The 25,705-nt window shown below is 38.4% G+C and overlaps 1 protein-coding gene across 8 annotated transcripts in view; it reads right to left on the bottom strand.

The window, feature by feature from the left end:
- Nucleotides 1-25,705, bottom strand: part of runx1t1 (RUNX1 partner transcriptional co-repressor 1) — a 73,552-nt gene that overhangs the window by 5,745 nt on the left and 42,102 nt on the right. For 6 of the 8 annotated variants that reach the window (XM_054763566.1, XM_054763559.1, XM_054763563.1 and 3 more), the window contains 6 exons: nucleotides 21,090-21,179; nucleotides 7,564-7,745; nucleotides 4,866-5,128; nucleotides 4,358-4,455; nucleotides 3,874-4,090; nucleotides 2,786-2,854 (listed from right to left, as the gene is read on the bottom strand). In XM_054763566.1, the coding sequence (XP_054619541.1) occupies nucleotides 2,786-2,854; nucleotides 3,874-4,090; nucleotides 4,358-4,455; nucleotides 4,866-5,128; nucleotides 7,564-7,745; nucleotides 21,090-21,179 (919 nt within the window). The remainder of the gene's footprint in view (nucleotides 1-2,785; nucleotides 2,855-3,873; nucleotides 4,091-4,357; nucleotides 4,456-4,865; nucleotides 5,129-7,563; nucleotides 7,746-21,089; nucleotides 21,180-25,705) is intronic. The other 2 variants (XM_054763561.1, XM_054763564.1) reach the window with 1 other exon arrangement.

Raw genomic sequence — 25,705 nt, 5'->3', positions numbered from 1 at the left:
AATGCCTCCTCAAAAAAAATCAGACTCCACAAATCGCTCGGCGTTATATTTGCCTCCCCCCGTTTCCCTGCGCACTGTCGCCTCTTCATTCTAGTGTATGTGATGAAGACGCCCGCATCTTCTTCCGCGACCCTCTTGTTTACGTGTGTGTTCCACAGCGGAAGAAGATGCGAGCGTCTTCATCACACACGCGAATGCACAATGACGAATTGCGGAGGGGTCGCTGTTGATGTACAACACTGCTGATGTACGGTATGTATGTAAGGTATGGTATTATTATATATTATTAGATATTAATATCAGGTATGGTACAGAAACACACAACATTCTAACAAATAAAAACATGTTAGTTACCACTTCAACCGCTTCATCCAAAATGGAAGCGAGTCTTCATTTTGCCATGGCATATGCAGTGTTTTATCATCAAAGCATTTATGAGCATCTCATCATGGTGTGGCTTCCAAGATACGTGCTATTTGCCAACTTGTGTGGAATAAAGAAGCTTTCTCTTCCTGTCAAGCCTGTAAGTTGACTAATTGCGTATGTAAATGAGGCAATTTATATTTAAATGATGCATTTCCATTGTGCCATCTCAGAGCCCCGCGCGGCACACCGTGCGCGGTGCTTGAATATTTATCAGCCACTGTAAACATTTTGCCATTCCAGGCAGATGCATTGAGTGGCGTCGTGTTGAAAAGAAACAATGGGAAAAACATATTTAGCAGTCACACTGAAATCAGTCTGCAGTGTGAAAAGTGCGGGAACAGAAGGCGCCATCGTTCATCCCGCACGGATAACGCTGCCCTCGCTTAGCTTCATCGCCTCACACTTGTCGTACGTGTGCGTGGCGACGGAGCGTCCTTACGACAAGGTGGTTTTGTCTTTAGCCTCACGCGTGGAATTGTGATTACACGCCAAGCGCCTCGCACGGGAAGGCGGTGGCGGCGAGTGCAGATTCACGGCGGCGTCTCGACGGCGAAGCCGGATTCAATTTAAATGCATATTACTCTGCCACGCCGCCTCCTGCTCCGTCAGGCGGGGGCACCGTCTTCTTTTTATGTAGCGCGGCGCTGATGGCAAACACAAAGTGGATCCCTGAAGAAGAGACGAGGAGCCTCCGGGGGGGAAAATTGCTTCTTCTTTTTCGCGCGAATGAAAGAGCAGGAACGAAGTAATGACTCCACTCCATCTCGGCGCTCCTACAAATGTCCTGCTATAATTCAATTACTGCCCGACACACACACGCTGCACTACAAAGACATGCAAGGCTGCAGACCACCGGCATGTACCCCACAGAGTGAAACACATTTAGAACTTTCTTATTGCCGTTTCTTTCTAGAATGTCACAAGACGGATCCGCCTGGTGGTGCTATGAGATGAGGGAGGGGCCAACAGCAGCACCTGCTGCTCGTCGAGAAGAGCAATGCGGGTTTTTAACATTTTTTTTTTACATGTTTGTTTGTTACGTTGATCATATTTTTCATCAAGCATAAAAATTTCGCACGTTGTTTAGTGGTCCTTGAACGCACCAAAGTTATGTGCCACAGCAGATAAGGATCCATAATATGCCATAAAAAGTGTAATTATTATATATCTTTATAATTGCCTTACAATATAAATTATATATAATTTTGTATTTATTTATATTTATATTAATATATATCATTATAATTGTTCATTGTATTAATTATAATTGTATTTTATTATTTTTAAATATTATTTTAATATTTTTAAATTATTGTATTATTATTTATTTACATTATATATCATTATAACTGTTGTATTTTATTATTATTATTATTGTATAATAAAATATTCTATTTATTTATGGTTATTTATTTTAATTTATATGATTATATATCATTATAATGTGGCAGTAACTTTCCACAGCTGCATAAATCCAGCAAACAGAAGGCAAACTGCTGCGCTGTTGAACTTGAACACACACGTCTATACTTTATCTATACCTCTATACATCTATGCCTTTACCGCTCTACACCACTTCAATCCCAGGACACATCTTACCCTTTTCACAGCCTCTCTTCACTACATTTGTCATTTGTTTTTTTTTTTTTGTTTTTTTTTTTAAAGAGTATCTAGCAGGGTCTGATTACTTGTTAAATATAGCAGCAATGTTGCTCGGTTGGCAACAGTGATTCTTATTGCTCTCATTCTCTGGTAGACTAGCTTCTTACTGTATGAGGTGTGTTAAGACGAGTTATAGACAGTCCCATTATAATGTGTTCTAATTAATACAGTATACTATAAAGGCAACCATGTAGCACCCGCCACAAATATTCATGCATGGGAAACACTTGACATACCCCACCAGTCAAAGGTTTGGGGACACTTTCCCATACAATAACATGAGAAAGTGTCTCCAAACTTTTGACTGATAGTGCACATCATGATATGGATAATTGGTCCATTGAAGCAGCAGCTAACACGTCATGTGTGCAAGTGTGCGCAGTGTTGTGGTGACAATAAACATCATGCATTCAAAGAGAGAGCGGTGTGGGTGTTGGTGTGTGTGTGTGTGTGTTGGGGGCGGGGGACGGCCAGACCACATTGGGATTCAAAAAGATGCTTCTTCCTCCTCCACTTTCAGCTCTGTGAGTCATGTGGGTGGAAAGAAAGATGGCCTGGGCTTCTACGAGGCAAGATGGCTTATACACCCGCTGAGAGACGATAAGGAAGGCTGCTGTGTGTGTGCGTGTGTGTGTGCGTGTGTGTACGTGCGTGTGTGTGTGTGTACGTGCGTGTGTGAGGCAGCTTGCTCACTCACCAGCTTTCTTCCAGATTTCTTCAGGGACGTAACCAGAAACAGGCCGATGCAGAAGCTCCCTGTGAATTTCTGTTGGGCGGATTGGGGGTGGGGGGTGGGTGGACATCGGTATCATTTTCTGCTGCATGACTGTTAATGTGCACCATGAAATATACAGTAACATGCAGCTGTTTGAATATTCTATATGTGTCTTTCATTAGCATACAGGGGCTAAGAAGGAAGCCTTGTGGAACGCCACCCTTTTTTTTTTTTTTTACATAAAAACTGTAGCGACGTTGTTGGTGTCTTTCACTCTAAAAGTCCCCCATTGTGCAAATTGGACTTTTTAATAATGCTGTTGTGTCCCTAGATCCTGTTTATGATAAACATCTATCATCTCTCTCACTTGTTTGCTCCGCTTTAGTGAGAGAAGCACTCACTTTTCAAGGCTTTGCTACGCAGCTTAACCCCTTGGCGCCAGAGCTTTTTCCAGTTTTGACCTCACTATTTCAAAAAGGTTGTAGCTTGAAAATGATGAGCGACAAAGGCATAAGGTCAATTAGAAAAATCATCAGTATGACCCAAAGTTTGTGATGGGAGTAAATGTATTCATCTAATGTTCATATTATGACGTCACCAGGCTCAGAATGTGTCTGATCCCCGTCTCCACGAAACCGGCGCATCAAAATGTCTGATCTACTTGTGATACTCTTCCTCATCTCTCAAGCAAACCCAGCCATCATCATCGTCACTTACAGCGGGATCTTGAACACCACTGCTGCCTACATCACCATTATTACTGCTATTATTACATAGATATGAAGTATATCTATCTATCTATCTATCTATCTATCTATCTATCTATCTATCTATCTATCTATCATGCCTGTGAACATTGTCATTCATCCAGGTCATTGTATTCTCAGGTCATATCTATTAGCAGTGTATTTGTGTAACAGTGTACAGTGTGGCTATTTCAGCATTTTTTTACATTCCTGCTAAACTCCCGCTTCAAACACGCTCACAAAATGGCATATTATTAAAATCACTTTTAAACTTTGTAAATTCCAACTTACTATTGTGTGAAAAATACGAGAATATGGACAAACCTGACGTGGCGTTGTCCTGCGCTGCCGGGCTTTGCTGCCTCGATTGCCCGCCGCCGCCAACCCCAACCCCACCGGCGGCGCCCTTCTTCAGCTCCTCGGCATCGCTGTAGCGGCGGATCCAGTAGTTGAGCTCCTCACGGTCGGCCTCCTGGCATCGCCGCAGCACCGTCAGCGAGCGCCGCGTCTTCTCCACCATGTCCATGATGCAGTTGAGCAGCTGGGGGCAAAGCGGACAAGGCGCTGAGTTTACACATAGACCGACTACAACACTTTATTTTTAATGGCAATGATAAAAATCCAGGTTTATTCCCTTATATCTACACATACACAGCCAAAAGTTTGGGGACACTTTCTCTTGTTATGGGATGACAAAGTGTCTCCAAACTATTGACTGGTAGCGTACACGTACAGAGATGAGCATAGAGGTTGACGAAAGTGACTGCATGCAGCGTGAAGGTGCAGAGTAATAGAAAAATGTTATTACTTTTCTTACATGGTCAAGGTGCTTCCACTCCTCGGCCCACTCTCTGTCCGTCAGCCGGTGGTCTATCACCTCCTCCTGCCGGCCCCCCGCGTGGATACCTTTATGAAACAGACCAACAGCATATTATAGTATTTCTTGGAGGAGGCGCTGTCGTTACTCAGTCTGTCAGTCAGTGATATGAACACCTCAAATGATGCAAAGTCATGTAAGCGTTGGAACGCTTTACTTTTGGATCCACGTTATGCTCCCCTTGGCTCAACACAGGAGTGACAAATAAAGACTGGATGTACATTCTTTCTAGAAATAAAAATGGTGGACGTGGCGACTACATGTGCATTCTCTGTGTTATTCTCTCTGTATTATACTCTGTATACAAGTACTCTGTATTATAACATGCGGTACCAGTCAAAGGCTTGGAGACACTTGCACGTGCTTTTGAATGGCAAGGTGTCTCTAAACGTTTGGCTGGTTATTAATAATAAAAAGGTAGTAAATGTCACGTTATCACCGATGGGGCGGGCTCTCTCGCGGATCTCCCTGTGATTGGAGGGCGGGTGGCGGTAGGTGTCGCGGTAGTGGTGGGCGATGGCCATGTCGTCCAGCCGGTAGTGCTGCGGGGGCAGCGGGCCCGGGTGGGGCAGGCCGTTGGGCTGGTAGGAGATGCCGTTGGACGGGCTGAAGCGCTGGGCGGGGCTGACGGTGCAGGGTCGCTTGCCAGGGTGGATGTCCGGATGCAGGGCGGCGTCACGGTCGAAGCCGTTCTCTTTGGTTCTGGGAGGAAGCGAGCTCAGTCTTTACTTACGTGTACACGACCGGGCAAGCAAAAGTTTGGAGACATTCAAAGGTTTGGAGACACTTTGTCATGCTATTGCATCTGCAAACATCATAGTCCATGGAGATTCCTGTCTAACCTCGTCTGTCAGTCTGTCCGTCACCATAGCCAACAAGAAGGGGCTCAGAGCTGATCCCTGATGCAGTCCCACCTCCACCTTGAATACTTTATCATGCTATCGTATGAGAATTTTTCTCATGCTATTGTATGAAAAACCTTTGGCGACAGTGAAAAGTTTGGAGACACTTTCTCCAAATGTTTGGAGGCACTTTCTCATGCTATTGTATAAGAAATTGTGTCTGTCCTGTCCCTGTCCAGCCAACGGAGCAAATAGTAGTGTTCCCTCATTACTGCGGTGGATAGGTTCCCAAAATTGCCCGGAATAAGTGAAATCTGTTAAGTAGACAACTTTACTTGTTTGCAATTATGATGTACTGTATGTTTTAAGGCTGTAAAAGCCCCCAGCATACACTTTATACACTTTTCTAAACACTTTTAAACACTCTCAATGTTCAAACCTTTGTTTGAATTTTAATGATCAATCTCTTGGACACAAGAAATGAAGTGACTCACGTATTCACTCCTCTGACGTGCTTTGTGCCGGCGCTGCTGGGCTGTAGTGTTTTTGTACCCTTGTTAAAACATAATGCTCCTGTTGTAGTATTCTACTCCTCTGCGTAGTCCTCCATGAACCGAAGATTCAATTCCAGTATTCCATAATGGCGCCCTAGCTATACCACTATGAAAGCTAGCAAACAGGAAACACAGCAGTGCTGCACAAAGGAGACTGATTGACAACAGCCAATCAGAATGCACAACACAATGGGCGTGTTCTCCCTTAGCCAATCAGGAATGTTGTGGCTGTATATTTAACCGGCTGACAGGTGGGGGGGAGACGTCTAACTCTCACATGAGTACATGTATACGGCACCCTCTACTGGTAACTGTAACTGGCAATAGAACAACAGACACACAAAAGAGCACTGATAGGTTGCTCTCATACATCTGCTGTAAAAACAAAATGCAAAAATTGCACCGGCGAAAGGCGAACTGCGATGTAGCGAGGGAAGACTGTATTGTTGATCTAGATGCCCCAACATGCTAAACAGATTTGCTCAGCCAGGGAAAAGCGTAAGCTAGCGTGTCTCCAAACTTTGGACTGGTGTGTACATCCAGTACTCCCACGTGTAGCTTCTGGAAGATCAGGTGTTTTTCGCCCGCTTGCAGAGATGAATGCAGCCAGGTGTGCTTGTGTGTGTGATTGCACATATGGGCTTGCATGTGTGTGTGTGTGTGTGTGTCACCCCCTCCCTTCACAAACACACACACACACACACACACACACACACACACACATCTCTCTCCCATGAACAGATTGAACTTCTTAATGAGCTGTTTTTATGGGATCCTAATGCTCATCCGCGGCGCTCCATATGCTCTTTTTCCCTCCATCGCTCCCTGCCTCCCTCGGCTCATCCCACCATTCTTACCCGCCTCCCTCCTCGTCTTCCTGCAGCAACAATGTTCGTGCCCAAGGGGGACGTCCATGTTCTCCCACGGCGTTTCATTTATGTCCACAGCCCCCACCGACCACCAGTCTTATGCATGACCCTTTCACGTAGAAACCATACATCCACTTTGTATAGTAGGTACATTCTCAGGTACGAACACAAACCAACACGAGGTCAGCAACCAAAGTACACTAATCCCTCATTTATGGCGGTTAATTGGTTCCAGAATTTCCCCAAAGTAAGATTTCTTATTAATAAATTGAATATTTTGGGAGTTAGAGCATAGAAAACCTGTTTACCACCTTCTAAATACGCTTTTTACCATTACTAGAGCCCTCTAGACATGAACTAAAACCCTTATGGTCACCTTAACATTCCTATTACCCAATGTAGTAGACATAAAAAATAAAACAAGACATATAGGACATACAGTATATAAGACATAATATAGATGTTAGCTTTGGGAGAGTTCCTTGTTCTTCTTTTTTAAATTTCCTGTTCTGTACAGTACTTCCTGCGGTGGCTATTCTTTCATCAATGTAACATCACCGACACCTAGTGACCAGTGTAAAACACTACATAATGAGTGCGTCTTTTTTGTATTTTACCAAACAAACCAGGCGGATACCAAGCGAGACGCTCACACACTAATATACATGCAAAAAAAACATTTATACAAATTTATAACCAGCAAGGCATGCCGGGTGGGCTTCCCAGCATGCCAACGATGATAACACACGGAGGATATGTGTATTACATGTACGCCAGCATGTCATACTAAGCATTTTCAACACAACCCACAGGGGGCGCCACTAACACCATCTGCAGTCATACTGTAGATTAGCAGAGCAGAGGCTACCCACCTGTCGGGCGTCCGCCGCTTGCCGTTCTCGTTGACGTCCAGCAGCAGCTCGGAGGAGTCCACCGGCGACGTGGTGCTGGTGTCCAGCAGCAGCTGCTCGTGCTGGGCCAGGTACTGGGCTGGGTTCTGCTTTGCCAGCCGGGCGCAGTGGAGGAGCTCCCTCTGCAGGAGGGGCAGGTTGGCCTGCAGGAGGGAGAGGAAAAACCCCCCATCAGCAACACAACCAATGTTGTCACGGCTCAAGGCTAGTAGTGACATTTTACAGTGCATGCAGAGGTAAAAAACAACATCAGGAGGCTGACTTGAGTAGCGTGTTTATTTTCTTGAAAGTGACTTTTTTGTGTGCAAGTCACTGGAGGACTACAGGACGGCAATCTATTTGTGGTGGTGGATTTTGGGGTGGTGTAGATGACGTCATTATCTAGCTTGCATATGTGGTCATGACGCACGTGTGGGCGACAAAAGGTGAGCAAAAACAGCATAAAGCACAACCAAATATGTTTACAAATACAAACCATTTTCGTTTTGCTACTTCTGTGTTTTTTTATGTCACAAACAAGACAGAGCCGCCTGAGTGTTTTTATATGGGGGAGGGGCATGGCAATGTATAGCAAACACTGCAACTTAATATGCTCTTTGCGTCCAAAATGTGTCGGAAAACAATGAAAACAAAAAACACAAATGATATAAACAGACGTGTTATCTTATTTCTCCATCGCCACCACGCTAGCTATTAAATCAGGGGTGTCCAAAGTGCTGCCTGGGGGTCATTTGGTTATTTATTGGCCCGTGGCACATTCTGAAAATATTATCAAGCAAGAAAACAAAAAAAAAAACAACAAAAAAAACAAAACACAACCACAGCAAAATGGAAAAATCAGCAGTGATTTTACAACAATTAAGTCAAAATATTTAGAGAAAAAAATTATAATCTAACAAGAAAAATTCATAATTTATGGAAATAACGTGGTAATATTATGGGGAAAAATAACACAATTTTAGTAGCATTAAGGTAAAATATTAATATTAAATATGAAAAAAATTATATTATTTGAAACAAGCAAAGCAAAGTAAATTTGTAATTTTGGAAAATTTGGTTGCAAAAAACCTTCTAATGTTACGTCAAATAAAGTCAAATATTACAGAAAACAAAGTCATAATTACAAGAAGAAAATTTACAAGAGAAAAGTTGAAATAGTTGGAAAATAAAAAGCAAAACAAAAGCAGAAATTGAAAAAACTCGTAATTTTACGAGAATAAAGTCAAAATATTAAGAGAAAGTCTATTCTAACAAGAAAAAAGTTGCAATTTTACAAGAATAAACTCGTTATAGTATTATGAGAAAAAAATCATGTTATTTTAGAAGCCTAGAGTTAAAATATATTAAAAAAAATCATAATATTTTTAGAAACAAACAAAACTAAATCAAGTTGTAATTTTTGGCAAATTAGGTTGGGGAAAAAAGTTAGAATATCATTGTAATAAAGGCAAAAAATGATCTGAATAAAGTCATAATATTACTAAAATGAAATGTATGAAGATTATTTAAGAATAAAGTCAAAATATTAGAGGATTAGGCGAAGATATAATTACGAGAAAAAAATTACAAATTTACAAGAGGAAAGTTGAAATAGTTGAAAAAAAACAACAACAGCAGAAATGGAAAAAAACTGCTGTGAAAAAAGAGTCACAAAAAAGTCTCATTTTTACGAGAATGAACTCGTAATATTATGAGAAAAAAACAGGTCATTTGAGCAGCATGGGTTTAAAAGACTTTACAAAATATGTTTTTGAGAAGCAAACAAAACAAAATAAAGTTGTATTTTTTTGGAAAATTAGGTTGGGGAAAAAATATGAATATTATAATATTATGGGAATAAAGTCAAAATATTAGAGTAAAGAGTGACGTTGATATTAATAATAGGCTTTTTCACCAAAATGACAAAGCTGATATCCTTTCATTTTTCACTATGTGGCCATCACTGGAAAATGTTTGGACACCCCTGGATTAAGTATTATGAAAATAAATGATAAATTATGTCAAACACTTCCTCCAAAAGCTGTTTCCAAAATAGAAGCATTTTTAAGAATTTCCCAAGTACACGTGGCAAACCTTAGGAGCTTCTCCTTGAAATAATGATGCAAAGGAAGAGCAGCATGTGCTATGAAAAGATGAAAACGAGATACAAATGCTGTAAAAAGGTTGAACTTGAGAGGCGAGGGAGAATGCTTTCATCCAAAAAAGGACACGTTGATGTTTTATTGATGAAATGCAAGAAAACACATCATTATGATATGAACACAAGTCTCTTCCCCGTTCACCACAGCGGTATGTTTTTCATGATGTGTTCTCCACTGAGATGTATTTAAAGCGAGGCGGCGCAGGTAACGCGAGTGCCGACTTCAAAGCCGCGGCAAGCAAGCGCGTGAAAGTGTTGCATCACGGCGGCCGATACTTCACTGCAGCCTTGGGAGGAGGAGCCATCCTTGATGCCTTTTCTCCACTTTTCTTCTTTATGTTTGTACACATTTAGATGAACAACTTCCATCTTCTCTCCGCGATGTTTTATAATGAGATCAGCAGCCAATGTAAGGTTGATGTCACAGCGACCCCAAGTTACCAGCACTGGTAATTAGTACTCTCTGTCATGCTTAATGCTCTTTACGCTTCTATTACCCAATATAGTAAACATAATAAGAGAAAATATGACATAAAACCTGTTTACCATCTTTTAAACATTATTGGAACCCTCTACACATGAAATACACCCCTGCAGTCACCTTTACACTTCTATTACCCAATATGGTAAACATAATAAAAGAAAATAAGACATAAAACCTGTTTACTAATTTCTAAATAAGATTTGAAACATTAGTAGAACCATCATCAGACATGAAATACACCCCTGCGGTCACCTTTACACTCCTATTACCCAATATGGTAAACATAATAAAAGAAAATAAGACATAAAACCTGTTTACTAATTTCTAAATAAGATTTGAAACATTAGTAGAACCATCATCAGACATGAAATAACACCGCTGCGGTCATCTTTAAACTCCAATTAGTCAATATAGTAGACGTAAAAAGAGAAAATAAGACATGAATAAGACATCATATAGACTCACACACGTTAGCGTTGGGAGAGTTCTTAGTTGTTCTTTTTTTTTGTACAGCTTTTGACATGATTAGAAATCTCTAGACATTAAACAACACCCCTGTAGTCACTTTTACACTCCTGTTACCCAATACAGTAGACATAGTAAGAGAAAATAAGACATAAGACATACAGTGGTGTGAAAAAGTGTTTGCCCCCTTCTTGATTTCTTATTTTTTGCATGTTTGTCACACTTAAACGTTTCAGATCATCAAACAAATGTAAATATTAGTCAATGACAACACAACTGAACACAAAATACAGTTTTTAAATGAAACGTTTTATTATTAAGGGAGAGAAACAATCCAAAGCTACATGGCCCTGCGTGAAAAGTGACTGCCCCCCTGTTAAAACATAACTTAAATGTGGTTTATCACACCTGAGTTCAATTTCTCTGGCCACTTCCAGGCCTGATTACTGCCACACCTGTTCTCAATCAGGAAATCACTTAAATGGGACCTGCCTGACAAAGTGAAGTAGACCAAAAGAGCTTCAAAAGCTAGACATCATGTCGAGAGCTGAAGAAAATCAGGAAAAAATGAGAAAGAAAGTAAATGAGATCGATCAATCTAGAAAATGTTATAAAGCCATTTCTAAAGCTTTGGGACTCCAGCGAACCACAGTGAGAGCCATTATCCACAAATGCAAAAACATGGAACTGTGCACTTTTCCACACAGGGCTATGTAGCTTTGGATTTTTTTCTCCCTTAATAATAAAAATTTTCATTTAAAAACTGCATTTTGTGTTCAGCTGTGTTGTCATTGACTAAAATTTACATTAGTTTGATGATCTGAAACATTTAAGTGTGACAAACATGAACAAAAAAAAATCAGGAAGCAGGCAAACACTTTTTCACACCAAAGTAAATAAGACATAATAGACGCAAACGTAAGCATTGGGAGAGTTCCTTTTGGAGAGCCCTCTGGACATTAAACAACACCCCTATAGTCACTTTTACACTCCTATTACCCAATATAGTAGACATAACAGAAAATAAGACATACAGTATAAGACATAATATGGACTGACATGTTCTTTGTTGTTCCTTTTTTACTTCCTGTTGTGTACAGAACTTCCTGCTGTGGCTATTGTCTCATCAATGTAACATTACTGACACCTAGTGACCAGTGCAGAATACTACATATCATCACAATGTCTTAGAAGACGTCTTCGGCTTATATTTGGATTTTACTTCATTTTTATGCTTATAATGCTTCACTTAGGCAAAAAAAGTGCAACTGACTTAAAGCTGCATATTTCTGGACTAATAATAAGGCACATCCAACCACGAAACATCATGATTTATTCATGAATATATTTTGGAAAAACTGTGATAGAGCGAAGCTGGGAAATTCACAGTTTTATTTTTAATGCCAGAATAAAACGACTTGTTTTTTTTACATGTTGTTTGACAAAAATGTGAAATTGCAAGAACGTCACACATATTTAAGCACTGTCTGTACAATATTGTAATATATTACATCTTCATCAAGTAGGGTTATTCATTTTTGTGGGAAAGCTAAACATGTCATTCATTTTTATATTTTGTGGAATTACACATTTTTTACAGTACTCTCTGCAGTTGAGTACAGGCACCCCCCCCCCACCACCAAAATGCATCTTTCACTATCTTAGTAATGTCAATCTGTCCCTGGCATTACCTGCCTGCGCTAATGCTGCACTAATAGCCCTGTGATTAGAGCAGCTAGGTGGCGTAAAATAGAAAGCTTTGACCCCCGCTGACCTCATATTTCACGTGCCGGAGGTCATCCTGATTAGTGGCGCCGTGGGACGCGAGAGGACGACTAAAGGGAAATGCACGCCAGCCGTCATTTGTCATCGTGTGACTTTGCTGCGGCTACGCTCACCAAAAGACGCGCGGGAGCGCAAAAGCGACGTGCTGCGGCTCGAATGCGGCCGAGAATGAGTCATGTGAAACATTCGTCATCTGCTTTCACTTTGTGCGCCTTTGCTTCACATACACAAACGCTAACTTTCAGCCTTAAAAACAATGTTTTGGTCCGCGTTTGGCCTACGTCCCGCCGTGGCGTCACCGCCGCCTTCCAGTAAAGCATCACAGCCAGCACTTTGGCGCTACGCTGGAATAGAAAGACAGAAAGATGCGGCGGGTTGGACACAGGGGTCACCCGCCGCTAACATTAGCATAATGAAATACGGCGCGGGCTCCGGGGTGCATTGTTGCAGCTGTGCTTCCGTGCACCTATAAAGCACACACACACACACACACACGCACACACACACTCTGCTACCATATGCTCGCTGGCATTTAAGGTCCCGCAGCGGGGAGACACTAAAATTAGACAGGCAGAAAAGTTGCAATGGAGAGAGAGAGAGAGAAAAAAAGAGTTTCTCCTTTGATTCCAGTGATGCACAAAGCATCTGCTGAGGAGAGGAGGCAGGATGAGAGGAAGGATGGAGGCTAAAGACAAAGCAGACAAGCTAGGAAGCAGGAAAGATGACGAGTGAGCGCTTGTGTTTTTCTTTATCTTTGTGCGGCGGCACACAAACACAACACAGCATCCCACCTTGGCACTTGGCAGGGATGAGACCCTCCTGCTTTTCTCATGCATTCCAATACCTAGCATGACACGTCAAAATGCCATTAGCGCTGCCTGGTGGCGTCTTTGCAAATGACACTTTCAGTCCATTTCTCCAAATTGAAGGAGATACTCTCATTTTTTATTGTTTGTGCATGGCCATAAGTAGCATTAGCTACCTGGCAAACAAGCTGTTTTCCCTCCCCCGCCGGCTCTAAGTTTTTGCCAGGCCGTGGCCTTAATAATGATGTGGAGTCCATGAGAAAGTGGTTGTTTATTAAGAAGTACAAAACAACAAGATGATGTCTGACCTCACTTTAGCCTCCAGAAGTGCAAGCCACCTAGCTAGGTAAATCTACAACTTTTGTCGTATTTTTGTTCAGTGTTTGTATTTTCTTGCTCCGTTCTAATAATAAAATATTGCATTTCCATTCTTTTTTTCAAGAGCTACAAACATTAGATAACAAGATGATGTCTGACCTCACTTTAACCTCCAGAAGTACAAGCTAGCTAGATAAATTGCTAGCAAGCAGAATAGATTTATTTTTTTTTATTTTTATTTCTGCTGTTTTTTTTGTTGTTTTTGTTTTCCAACTATTTCAATTGTCTTCTTGTAACTAGGACATTATTTCCATTATATTTTGACTTTATTCCCATAATAGCATGGCTTTTTTCCCCAACCTAATTTTCCAAAAATGACAGCTTTATTTCGTTTGTTTCTCAAAATACTACCACATATTTTGTCTTTAATATTTCAACGCTTTGCTACTAAAATTACACTTTTTCCTCATCATATTACGGGATTATTCTCGTAAAATTGCGACTTCTTTTGTAGTTAGAAAATGACTTTTTTCTCCTCGTATTTTGACTTCAATCTGGTCAAATTACAGCTGTTTTTGTTTCTTTTACAAATCTTGTGATAATGACTTTATTAGCATAATATTATAACTTTTACGCAAACCAATTCTCTGAAAATTACAACTTTGTTTTGCTTTTTCATAATATTCTGATTTTTAAATATATTTTGTTTTCCTCCATATTGCAACTCTCTGCTACTAAAATGAAATTATTTGTCCTCATAACACGGGGGTGTGAAAAAGGGTTTGCCCCTTCCTGATTTCTTATTTTTTGCATGTTTGTCACACTTAAATGTCTCAGATCATCAAACAAATGTAAATATTAGTCAACGACAACACAACTCAACACAAAATGCAGTTTTTAAATGAAACTTTTTATTATTAAAAAAATCCAAAGCTACATGTCCCTGTGTGGAAAAAGTGATTGCCCCCCCACCCCCTGTTAAAGCACAACATAACTGACATTAATTTAGATCTATCAATGTGGAAGCCATTTGTAAAGCCTTGGGACTCCAGCGAGCCATTATCCACAAATGGCCGACCGAAATGACCCTAAGAGCACAGCGACGACTCATCCAAGAAGTCACAAAAGACCCCACAACAACATCCAAAGAACTGCAGGCCTCACTTGCCTCAGTTAAGGTCAGAGTTCATGACTCCACCATAAGAAAGACACTGGGCAAAAACGGCCTGCATGGCAGAGTTCCAAGACCAAAACCACTGCTGAACAAAAAGTCAAAATTTTGTCACAAATCCCCAAGACTCTGTGGTCTGACGGGACAAAAGTTGAACTTTTTGGATGGTGTGTGTCCCATTACATCTGGCATAAAAGTAACACCGCATTTCAGAAAACAAACATCATAGCAACAGTAAAGTATGGTGGTGGTAGTGTGATGGCCTGGGGTTTTGCTGCTTCAGGACCTGGAAGACTTGCTGTGATGAATGGAAGCATGAATTGTGCTGAAGGAGAATGTCCGGCCATCTGTTGGTGACCTCAAGCTGAAAGCAACTTGGGTTCTGCAGCAGGACAATGATCCAAAACACACCAGCAAGTCCACCTCTGAATGGCTGAAGACTTTGGAGTGGCCTAGTCCAAGTCCTGACCTGAATCCTATTGAGATGCTGTGGCATGACCTTAAAAAGGAAAAGCCTCCAATGTGGCTGAATGACAACAATTCTGCTAAATTCCTCCCCAGCGCTGGAAGAGACTCATTGCAAGTTATCACAAACGCTTGATTGCAGTTGTTGCTGCTAAGGGGGGCCCAACCTCTTATTAGCTTTAGGGGGCAATCACTTCTTCACACAGGATTTGTTTTCTCCCTTAATAATAACAAGTTTCATTTAAAAAGTGCATAAAGTCTCTTTCACACCAAATATTAGTGACACTATTATTCACAGTGTTATTCTTGTAAAATTGCACCTTTTTTCCAATTCATATTTTGACCTGATTCGTAAAATTAGAGTTGTTTTTTTCCATTTCTGCAGTTTTTTTTGTTTTAATTTTCCAACTATTTCAACTTTCTCCTTGTAGATTGTCTTGTTCTAATGATGACTTTATTCCCATCATATTATGACTTTATTCCCATCATATGATGACTTTATTCCCATCATATTATGACTTTATTCCCATCATATGATGACTTTATTCCATCATATTATGACTTTATTCCCATCATATGATGACTTTATTCCCATCATATTATGACTTTATTCCCATCATATTATGACTTTATTCCCATCATATGATGACTTTATTCCCATCATATGATGACTTTATTCCCATCATATTTTGACTTTATTCCCATCATATTATAACTTTATTCCCATTATATTATGACTTTATTCCCATCATATTATGACTTTATTCCCATCATATTATGACTTTATTCCCATCATATGATGACTTTATTCCCATCATATTTTGACTTTATTCCCATCATATGATGACTTTATTCCCATCATATTTTGACTTTATTCCCATCATATTATAACTTTATTCCCATCATATGATGACTTTATTCCCATCATATTATGACTTTATTCCCATCATATGATGACTTTATTCCCATCATATTTTGACTTTATTCCCATCATATGATGACTTTATTCCCATCATATTATGACTTTATTCCCATCATATTATGACTTTATTCCCATCATATTATGACTTTATTCCCATCATATTTTGACTTTATTCCCATCATATTATAACTTTATTCCCATCATATGATGACTTTATTCCCATCATATTATGACTTTATTCCCATCATATGATGACTTTATTCCCATCATATTTTGATTTTATTCCCATCATATTATGATTTTATTCCCATCATATGATGACTTTATTCCCATCATATTTTGACTTTATTCCCATTATATTATGACTTTATTCCCATCATATGATGACTTTATTCCCATCATATTATGACTTTATTCCCATCATATGATGACTTTATTCCCATCATATGATGACTTTATTCCCATCATATTTTGACTTTATTCCCATCATATGATGACTTTATTCCCATCATATGATGACTTTATTCCCATCATATGATGACTTTATTCCCATCATATTATGACTTTATTCCCATCATATGATGACTTTATTCCCATCATATTTTGACTTTATTCCCATCATATTTTGACTTTATTCCCATCATATGATGACTTTATTCCCATCATATGATGACTTTATTCCCATCATATTTTGACTTTATTCCCATCATATGATGACTTTATTCCCATCATATGATGACTTTATTCCCATCATATGATGACTTTATTCCCATCATATTATGACTTTATTCCCATCATATGATGACTTTATTCCCATCATATTTTGACTTTATTCCCATCATATGATGACTTTATTCCCATCATATGATGACTTTATTCCCATCATATTATGACTTTATTCCCATCATATGATGACTTTATTCCCATCATATTTTGACTTTATTCCCATCATATGATGACTTTATTCCCATCATATGATGACTTTATTCCCATCATATGATGACTTTATTCCCATCATATTTTGACTTTATTCCCATCATATGATGACTTTATTCCCATCATATGATGACTTTATTCCCATCATATGATGACTTTATTCCCATCATATTTTGATTTTATTCCCATCATATTATGATTTTATTCCCATCATATGATGACTTTATTCCCATCATATGATGACTTTATTCCCATCATATTTTGACTTTATTCCCATCATATTTTGACTTTATTCCCATCATATTATGATTTTATTCCCATCATATTATGACTTTATTCCCATCATATTTTGACTTTATTCCCATCATATGATGACTTTATTCCCATCATATTATGACTTTATTCCCATCATATGATGACTTTATTCCATCATATTTTGACTTTATTCCCATCATATTTTGACTTTATTCCCATCATATTATGATTTTATTCCCATCATATTATGACTTTATTCCCATCATATTTTGACTTTATTCCCATCATATGATGACTTTATTCCCATCATATGATGACTTTATTCCCATCATATTATGACTTTATTCCCATCATATGATGACTTTATTCCATCATATTATGACTTTATTCCCATCATATGATGACTTTATTCCCATCATATTATGACTTTATTCCCATCATATTATGACTTTATTCCCATCATATGATGACTTTATTCCCATCATATGATGACTTTATTCCCATTATATTTTGACTTTATTCCCATCATATTATAACTTTATTCCCATTATATTATGACTTTATTCCCATCATATTATGACTTTATTCCCATCATATGATGACTTTATTCCCATCATATTTTGACTTTATTCCCATCATATGATGACTTTATTCCCATCATATTTTGACTTTATTCCCATCATATTATAACTTTATTCCCATCATATGATGACTTTATTCCCATCATATTATGACTTTATTCCCATCATATGATGACTTTATTCCCATCATATTTTGACTTTATTCCCATCATATGATGACTTTATTCCCATCATATTATGACTTTATTCCCATCATATTATGACTTTATTCCCATCATATTTTGACTTTATTCCCATCATATTATAACTTTATTCCCATCATATGATGACTTTATTCCCATCATATTTTGATTTTATTCCCATCATATTATGATTTTATTCCCATCATATGATGACTTTATTCCCATCATATTTTGACTTTATTCCCATTATATTATGACTTTATTCCCATCATATGATGACTTTATTCCCATCATATTATGACTTTATTCCCATCATATGATGACTTTATTCCCATCATATTTTGACTTTATTCCCATCATATGATGACTTTATTCCCATCATATGATGACTTTATTCCCATCATATGATGACTTTATTCCCATCATATTATGACTTTATTCCCATCATATGATGACTTTATTCCCATCATATTTTGACTTTATTCCCATCATATTTTGACTTTATTCCCATCATATGATGACTTTATTCCCATCATATGATGACTTTATTCCCATCATATTTTGACTTTATTCCCATCATATGATGACTTTATTCCCATCATATGATGACTTTATTCCCATCATATGATGACTTTATTCCCATCATATTTTGATTTTATTCCCATCATATTATGATTTTATTCCCATCATATGATGACTTTATTCCCATCATATGATGACTTTATTCCCATCATATTTTGACTTTATTCCCATCATATTTTGACTTTATTCCCATCATATTATGATTTTATTCCCATCATATTATGACTTTATTCCCATCATATTTTGACTTTATTCCCATCATATTATGACTTTATTCCCATCATATGATGACTTTATTCCCATCATATGATGACTTTATTCCCATCATATTTTGACTTTATTCCCATCATATGATGACTTTATTCCCATCATATGATGACTTTATTCCCATCATATGATGACTTTATTCCCATCATATGATGACTTTATTCCCATCATATTATGACTTTATTCCCATCATATTATGACTTTATTCCCATCATATTTTGACTTTATTCCCATCATATTTTGACTTTATTCCCATCATATGATGACTTTATTCCCATCATATTATGACTTTATTCCCATCATATGATGACTTTATTCCCATCATATGATGATTTTATTCCCATCATATGATGACTTTATTCCCATCATATTTTGACTTTATTCCCATCATATTTTGACTTTATTCCCATCATATTTTGACTTTATTCCCATCATATGATGACTTTATTCCCATCATATTATGACTTTATTCCCATCATATTATGACTTTATTCCCATCATATGATGACTTTATTCCCATCATATGATGATTTTATTCCCATCATATGATGACTTTATTCCCATCATATTTTGACTTTATTCCCATCATATTTTGACTTTATTCCCATCATATGATGACTTTATTCCCATCATATTATGACTTTATTCCCATCATATGATGACTTTATTCCCATCATATTTTGACTTTATTCCCATCATATGATGACTTTATTCCCATCATATGATGACTTTATTCCCATCATATTTTGACTTTATTCCCATCATATGATGACTTTATTCCCATCATATTATGACTTTATTCCCATCATATGATGACTTTATTCCCATTATATTATGACTTTATTCCCATCATATTTTGACTTTATTCCCATCATATGATGACTTTATTCCCATCATATGATGACTTTATTCCCATCATATTATGACTTTATTCCCATCATATGATGACTTTATTCCCATTATATTATGACTTTATTCCCATCATATTATGACTTTATTCCCATCATATTTTGACTTTATTCCCATCATATGATGACTTTATTCCCATCATATTATGACTTTATTCCCATCATATTTTGACTTTATTCCCATCATATTTTGACTTTATTCCCATCATATGATGACTTTATTCCCATCATATTATGACTTTATTCCCATCATATGATGACTTTATTCCCATAATATTATGACTTTATTCCCATCATATGATGACTTTATTCCCATTATATTATGACTTTATTCCCATCATATTATGACTTTATTCCCGGAACGTTCAGACTTTTCCCCAAAACTAATTTCCCCAAAATGACGGCTTTATTTGGTTCGTTTCTCATAAATACTACGGCATAGTTTTTCTTTAATATTTCAACTATATGCGACTAAAATGACATTTTTTCTCCTGGTAATATGATGAGTTTATTCTCTTAAAATTGCACCTTTTTTTGGTAAGAATTCTCTCTTAATTGAGTTCATTCTGATGAAATTTCCATTTCACCTTTCTTCTTGTAAATTTTCTTCCGGTAATTATGACTTTATTGCCATAATATTTTGACTTTATTCTCGTAAAATTATAACTTTTTTCTCAAACTAACGTACACATTTTTGTGTTTTAACTTTTGTTTTAAGTTTACGGCTTAAAAAAAAGGTCTTTTTTTCTTTAATATTTCAACTTATTTTTCCTGATAAAATAACATCATTCTAGTAACATTCATACCTTTTCCCTTCAGATGACAACATTTTGTCTCTTAATATTTGGATTATTCTGTGTAAAAAGTGACTGCTGGGTTTGCTGTTTAGTATTTTTTGTAGTTTTCTCGTTAAATTGTGCGTATGGTCCGGGAGGCCGTGCGTAGCAGTGAGCGGCGGCATACATTGGCGTTCATGCGTTCACGCATTCACGCGTGTGCGTGCGGCTCAATAACGCTGGCGTAAGAGAGAATGAAGGGGATTAATAAAACGGCCCAGAGATGTCAGACCGAAACAAACGAGCGCCGCCTTAAATGTCGTCCGTGTCGTTCGCATCGATCCGACACGCGCGGCACAAAGAGGCCGTGCGTCTCGCTCGTTCATCATCTCTGACTGGCAAAACACAGCTCAAGTCCTTGAAGTGCTTCCCAGCGGCTCCTACCTTCAGGAAGGGGATGACGAAAGGTCGCAGGGGGAAGTTGGTGGCTTCTTGGAGCTTGGAGTGGAACTCCTCGATGGTTAGCGTGGAATTCTGCGGGCAGAGAGAGACAAGACATGAGTCCATGTGGAAGACATTAAGTCTAATATTACTCACTGTGCGTGCTAGGGGGAATGTTCGCTAACAGGAGCCATATGGACCCCACTCACAGGAACAAATATCTTCCTTTATGCCACTAAATCAAAGATATCAAGCAAGGCCAGGCACATCCTCAAAAATGTGCAACAAGGAAATCGGGACATTTGTCTGCATGCTACTGTTGTCTAATATTTGATTGTTTTAACAGCAGCAAAAAAAAAAGATCTGGGCAAGTGTGGAAGTGCATTTTTATTACAAATGCAATCATAAATATCATTCAAAAACAACAAATGATGTTTGACCTCCTTTCAACCTCCAGACACACAAGCTAGCTAGATAAATCTACACCTTTTGTCTTATTTTTCTTCAGGGTTTTTTGTATTTTCTTGCTGCATTCTGGCAATAAAATGTTGTATTTACATTCTTTTTTCAACATCTACAATCATTCAAAAAGAACAAGATGATGTCGTGTAACCCAGCTAGCTAGACAAATCTACAACTTTTGTCTTATTTTTGTTCAGTTTCTTGCTGAATTCTAATAAAAAAAATATTGTACTATTTTATTTTTTTGATTTTTTTTTTTTCAATAGCTGCAATCAACAGCAAGATGATGTTTGATGTCGCTTGAACCTCCAGAAATAGAAGCTAGCTAGATAAATTGCTAGCAAGCAGAACAGAGAAACCATTTTTAAAAAAATGTTTGTTCAGGTTTTTCCTTGTATTTTCTAGCTGCACTCTAATTGATAACAATCTATTTTCATTGTTTTTTTTCAATAGCTTCAATCATTTGACAGCAACAAGATGACACTTGAACTGCCTCAAGACTATGCTAGCTGGCTAAATTGCTAGCAAGCAAGATAGTTGGACGTTTCCTTATTTTTCTTGTTTTTATTTTAAATTTTCTAGTTGCATTGAAATAAAAGTGTATTTCCATTCTTTTTTTCCAATAGCTACTATCATTAGACAACAAGTAGGTGACATTTGACCTCACATGAACCGCCCCAAGAGCATGTTAGCCAGCTACAGTATATTGTTAACACGCAAGATATTTGGACTTTTTTCTTATTTTCCTCTTGTTTTGTTTTTTCATTTTCTAGTTGCGCTCAAATTAATGACACTGCATTTACATTCAGTTTTTCAATAGCTACAATCATTAGACAGCAAGACGACATCTGACCTCACTTGAACCTCCCCAAAAAATGCTAGCTGGTTAAATTGCTAACAAGCTAAAAAGACATTTTATTCTTTTTTTAAAATTTTCAAGTTGTATTCAAATAAAAAAAAAATGCATTTCCATTCTTTTTTCAAGAGCTACAATCATGAGACAACAACAAGGTGATGTTTGACCTCACTTGAACCTCCCCAAGAGCATGCTAGCTGGCTAATTTGCTAACAAGCAAGATAGTTGGACGTTTTCTTGTTTTTCTTGTTTTTTTATTTTTAATTTTGTCGTTGCATTCAAATTTAAAAAAAATGTATTTCCATTCTTTTTTCAATGGCTACAATCATTAGACAGCAACAAGATGGCATTTGACCTCACTTGAACCCCCCACTTTTCCACCGTAGTGCACATTATGGCAAAACTGGTGAGCAAGGAAAGCCCAAAAAAATCCAATTTATGGTAATTATTTTGTGTATGATTTGTTTTTACACGTGAAAGATGTTTTATATGTGCTTTTTGCGTGTTATTCATGCCTGATGCCTAAAAAGCTGCATTGTTGAAGACGTTATTTATAACCTTGGGCCTGCGCTACGACTCCCAGACGGCAGTGAAGATGATTGACAGCGCGAGGTGAGCATCCACCTGGGAGGCGCGTGGCGCGGAATAAAAATACAAAGCACAACAAAACACTGCCTTATTTCCCACATCAGAATTTTGTTGCATTCAGTCTTACATCTGTTGGCCCAGATTGCGAGTCGGCGTCTCTGCGGCACCAAAGCGGCTAATTAACGGTGTCATTCTCCTCAATAAGGCGGCGGGGGGGGAGGAGAGAGCGTGAGCGGAGGTAGAGACAAGCCAAAGAGGACACACAGGAGACGCAGGCAGACAAACAAACACAAGCCCAGCCAAAAGGAGGCGATGCTCTGCCTGCTTCATTAAAATCAAATCTCCTCCTCCGCTATTTGTTTATTCCCAGCTCACATCCTCTCACGTGCCAGAAATCTTGACACTGGCATCTTCTGCCTTCCAGCTAATAGCTGCCGGCATGGATTCTTTACGTCTGCACATCTGTTGTCTCATCCAAGATGGCCGACAAAGTCCAGGTCAAAAGTTAAAAGTGGTTGCTGAAAATTCCCACATTTTTCAAACAATTTTTGTTCTGCCGCTCTCGCCTCCAAATAAACACACCATAACCGGACTGTCTGTGAAAGTAGCTCGTGCTTCCAACTCTGTACAGCAGATGGCATCCTAATTCTGCTTCCTAACACACCTCATACAGCCCGGGGGTAAGAAGACGTAGCAGGAGGGATCGGCGTCGCCGACGTTGTTGCTATATTTAGCTCGTATTCTCACCCCCTCTAGATTCGGTTTTTCAAAACTCGCGACAACTCTGCCGACTCTTTCTGTCTCATTGGACACGTTTAGTGACTCTCACATGAAAGCACTTGTGGCTCTTCTCAATGAGCAGCGGGTCCTGCTTCGTCTGAAAGCACTCACGGGCGCCTGCGTCTTGTTTGTGACATAAAAGCTGCCACAAATCCTCTAGATAGATCTGTTTGCCCTCGCTCGTAAACACATTATAACGAACTTCCGTTAGAATATGAAGACAGAGAATAAGAAGACGCAGCAGGAGGGATCAGTACGGCCAACGTAGTGACTTTCTTGCTATATTATAAAGAATCAGAGCCTTCTACATACTCTTTTTGTCTCTTAGTGACTTCTGACCAATCTCGATAAGAGACTTTTGGCGTCTCTAACATGCAAGTACTTGTGGCTCTTCTCAACGAGCAGCGGGTGCTCATGCAAAAGCACTCAAAGGCGGCTACGTCTTGTTTGTGACGTGTGACAGGAGAAAGCTCATTTGTACCTCGAACATATTTGTTTTGCGTTTCATTGCGTAGTAGTACTACCTGTTTTACTGTGCATAAGACAACAAAACTCTTGAATCTTGACTGTTTTTGTCTGCCACATCCATAAAAATGACATGCACAAGCCTTTTAGTCAAGTGAGATGCCATCTATACCACATCTACACACTCATCAAAATGGCAAGAATGTACATTTTGCACTGTTGGATCTCAAGGAGGTTCTAAGTGGAGCTTCAAAATGCAAAAAGAAGAAACGTGAGTGAGACAAAAAAGCAAGTTTTCGCAAGGAAGAATAAAAGTGAAATAGGCTGTTCGTCAAAAGTTTAAGAGCACAGCCTTTAAAAGGCAAAATGTTGGCAAACTTCAAACATCCCGAGGCTCATGGAACAAAAAAAGTCAAGCGGTAGACCCGAAAATATGTCACCGGCCCTGAGCCGGAGGATCCCATTGGCTGTCCGTCAAGACACGGGACCATCCTCGGCCCAAATGAGGGTCGTTACTGGTGCCGAGTGCAGCCCGATAACCATCAGACGCCTTCTGCCAGAGAACGCTTTTATGAAGGAAAAATCTTTAAATGTCTCGTCTCCTTCAACGCCACAAAATTGGCTGTTAAAAGTCCAAATATGAGGAAAAAAATTACAAGAATAAAGGTGAAATAGTTGGGAAAAAAACAGCAGAAATGGAAAAAAACAGCTGTAATTTTCCGATAATAAAAAATCAAAATATATATTGAAAATAAACTTGTAATATGAGGAAAAAATGTGATAGCATAGAGTTGAAACAATGGAAAACATGTTTTTTCAAGTCCTAATATTATGAGAAACAAAAAGATAAATAGATAAAAGTTACCATTTTGGGAAGATTAGGCTAAAGTCAAAATATTACAAAAAGAACATTTATGAAACTTGAATGAAATACTTGGAACATTTAAGAAAACAATAGCAAAAAGGGGAGAAAGGGCAGTCATTTTACAAGAATAAAGTCCAAATATTAAGAGAAAAAAGTTGTACTCTAACGAGAAAAAGTAGTCATTTTACAAGAATAATGTCGTAATATTATGAGGAAAAAAAGTCATAGTCATTTTAATAGCATAAAATTGAAATATTAAAGAAAACAGTTTTTATTAATTTAAGAAAAAAAAGCTCTTCAAGGCCTGGTCTCCTTCAAGGTTTGGAATTTGCAGCAGAGCACCAAACATGGGACATTGAAAGGCGGAGGAAAGTTTTATTCTCCCTTGACGGCTCTGATGGCTTCCAACGTTACTGGCATGACAAGGAGATCCCACCTGAGATGTGTTCCACACGGCACAGTGGAGGGGTGCCATCACCATCCTTCAATGGAACAATGGAGCTTCAGGTTGTGCAGGGGCGTCAAACGGCACAGCTTCTCGCTTCTTTTTTCAACATTTTATTTCTATTTTATGGGGTTTTGCTTTTTTTTTCAGCTGTGGTC

This window comes from Dunckerocampus dactyliophorus, chromosome 20, assembly GCF_027744805.1.
Source record: "Dunckerocampus dactyliophorus isolate RoL2022-P2 chromosome 20, RoL_Ddac_1.1, whole genome shotgun sequence".
Lineage (NCBI taxonomy): Eukaryota > Metazoa > Chordata > Actinopteri > Syngnathiformes > Syngnathidae > Dunckerocampus > Dunckerocampus dactyliophorus.
This window is presented reverse-complemented; position numbering and strand designations above follow the sequence as displayed.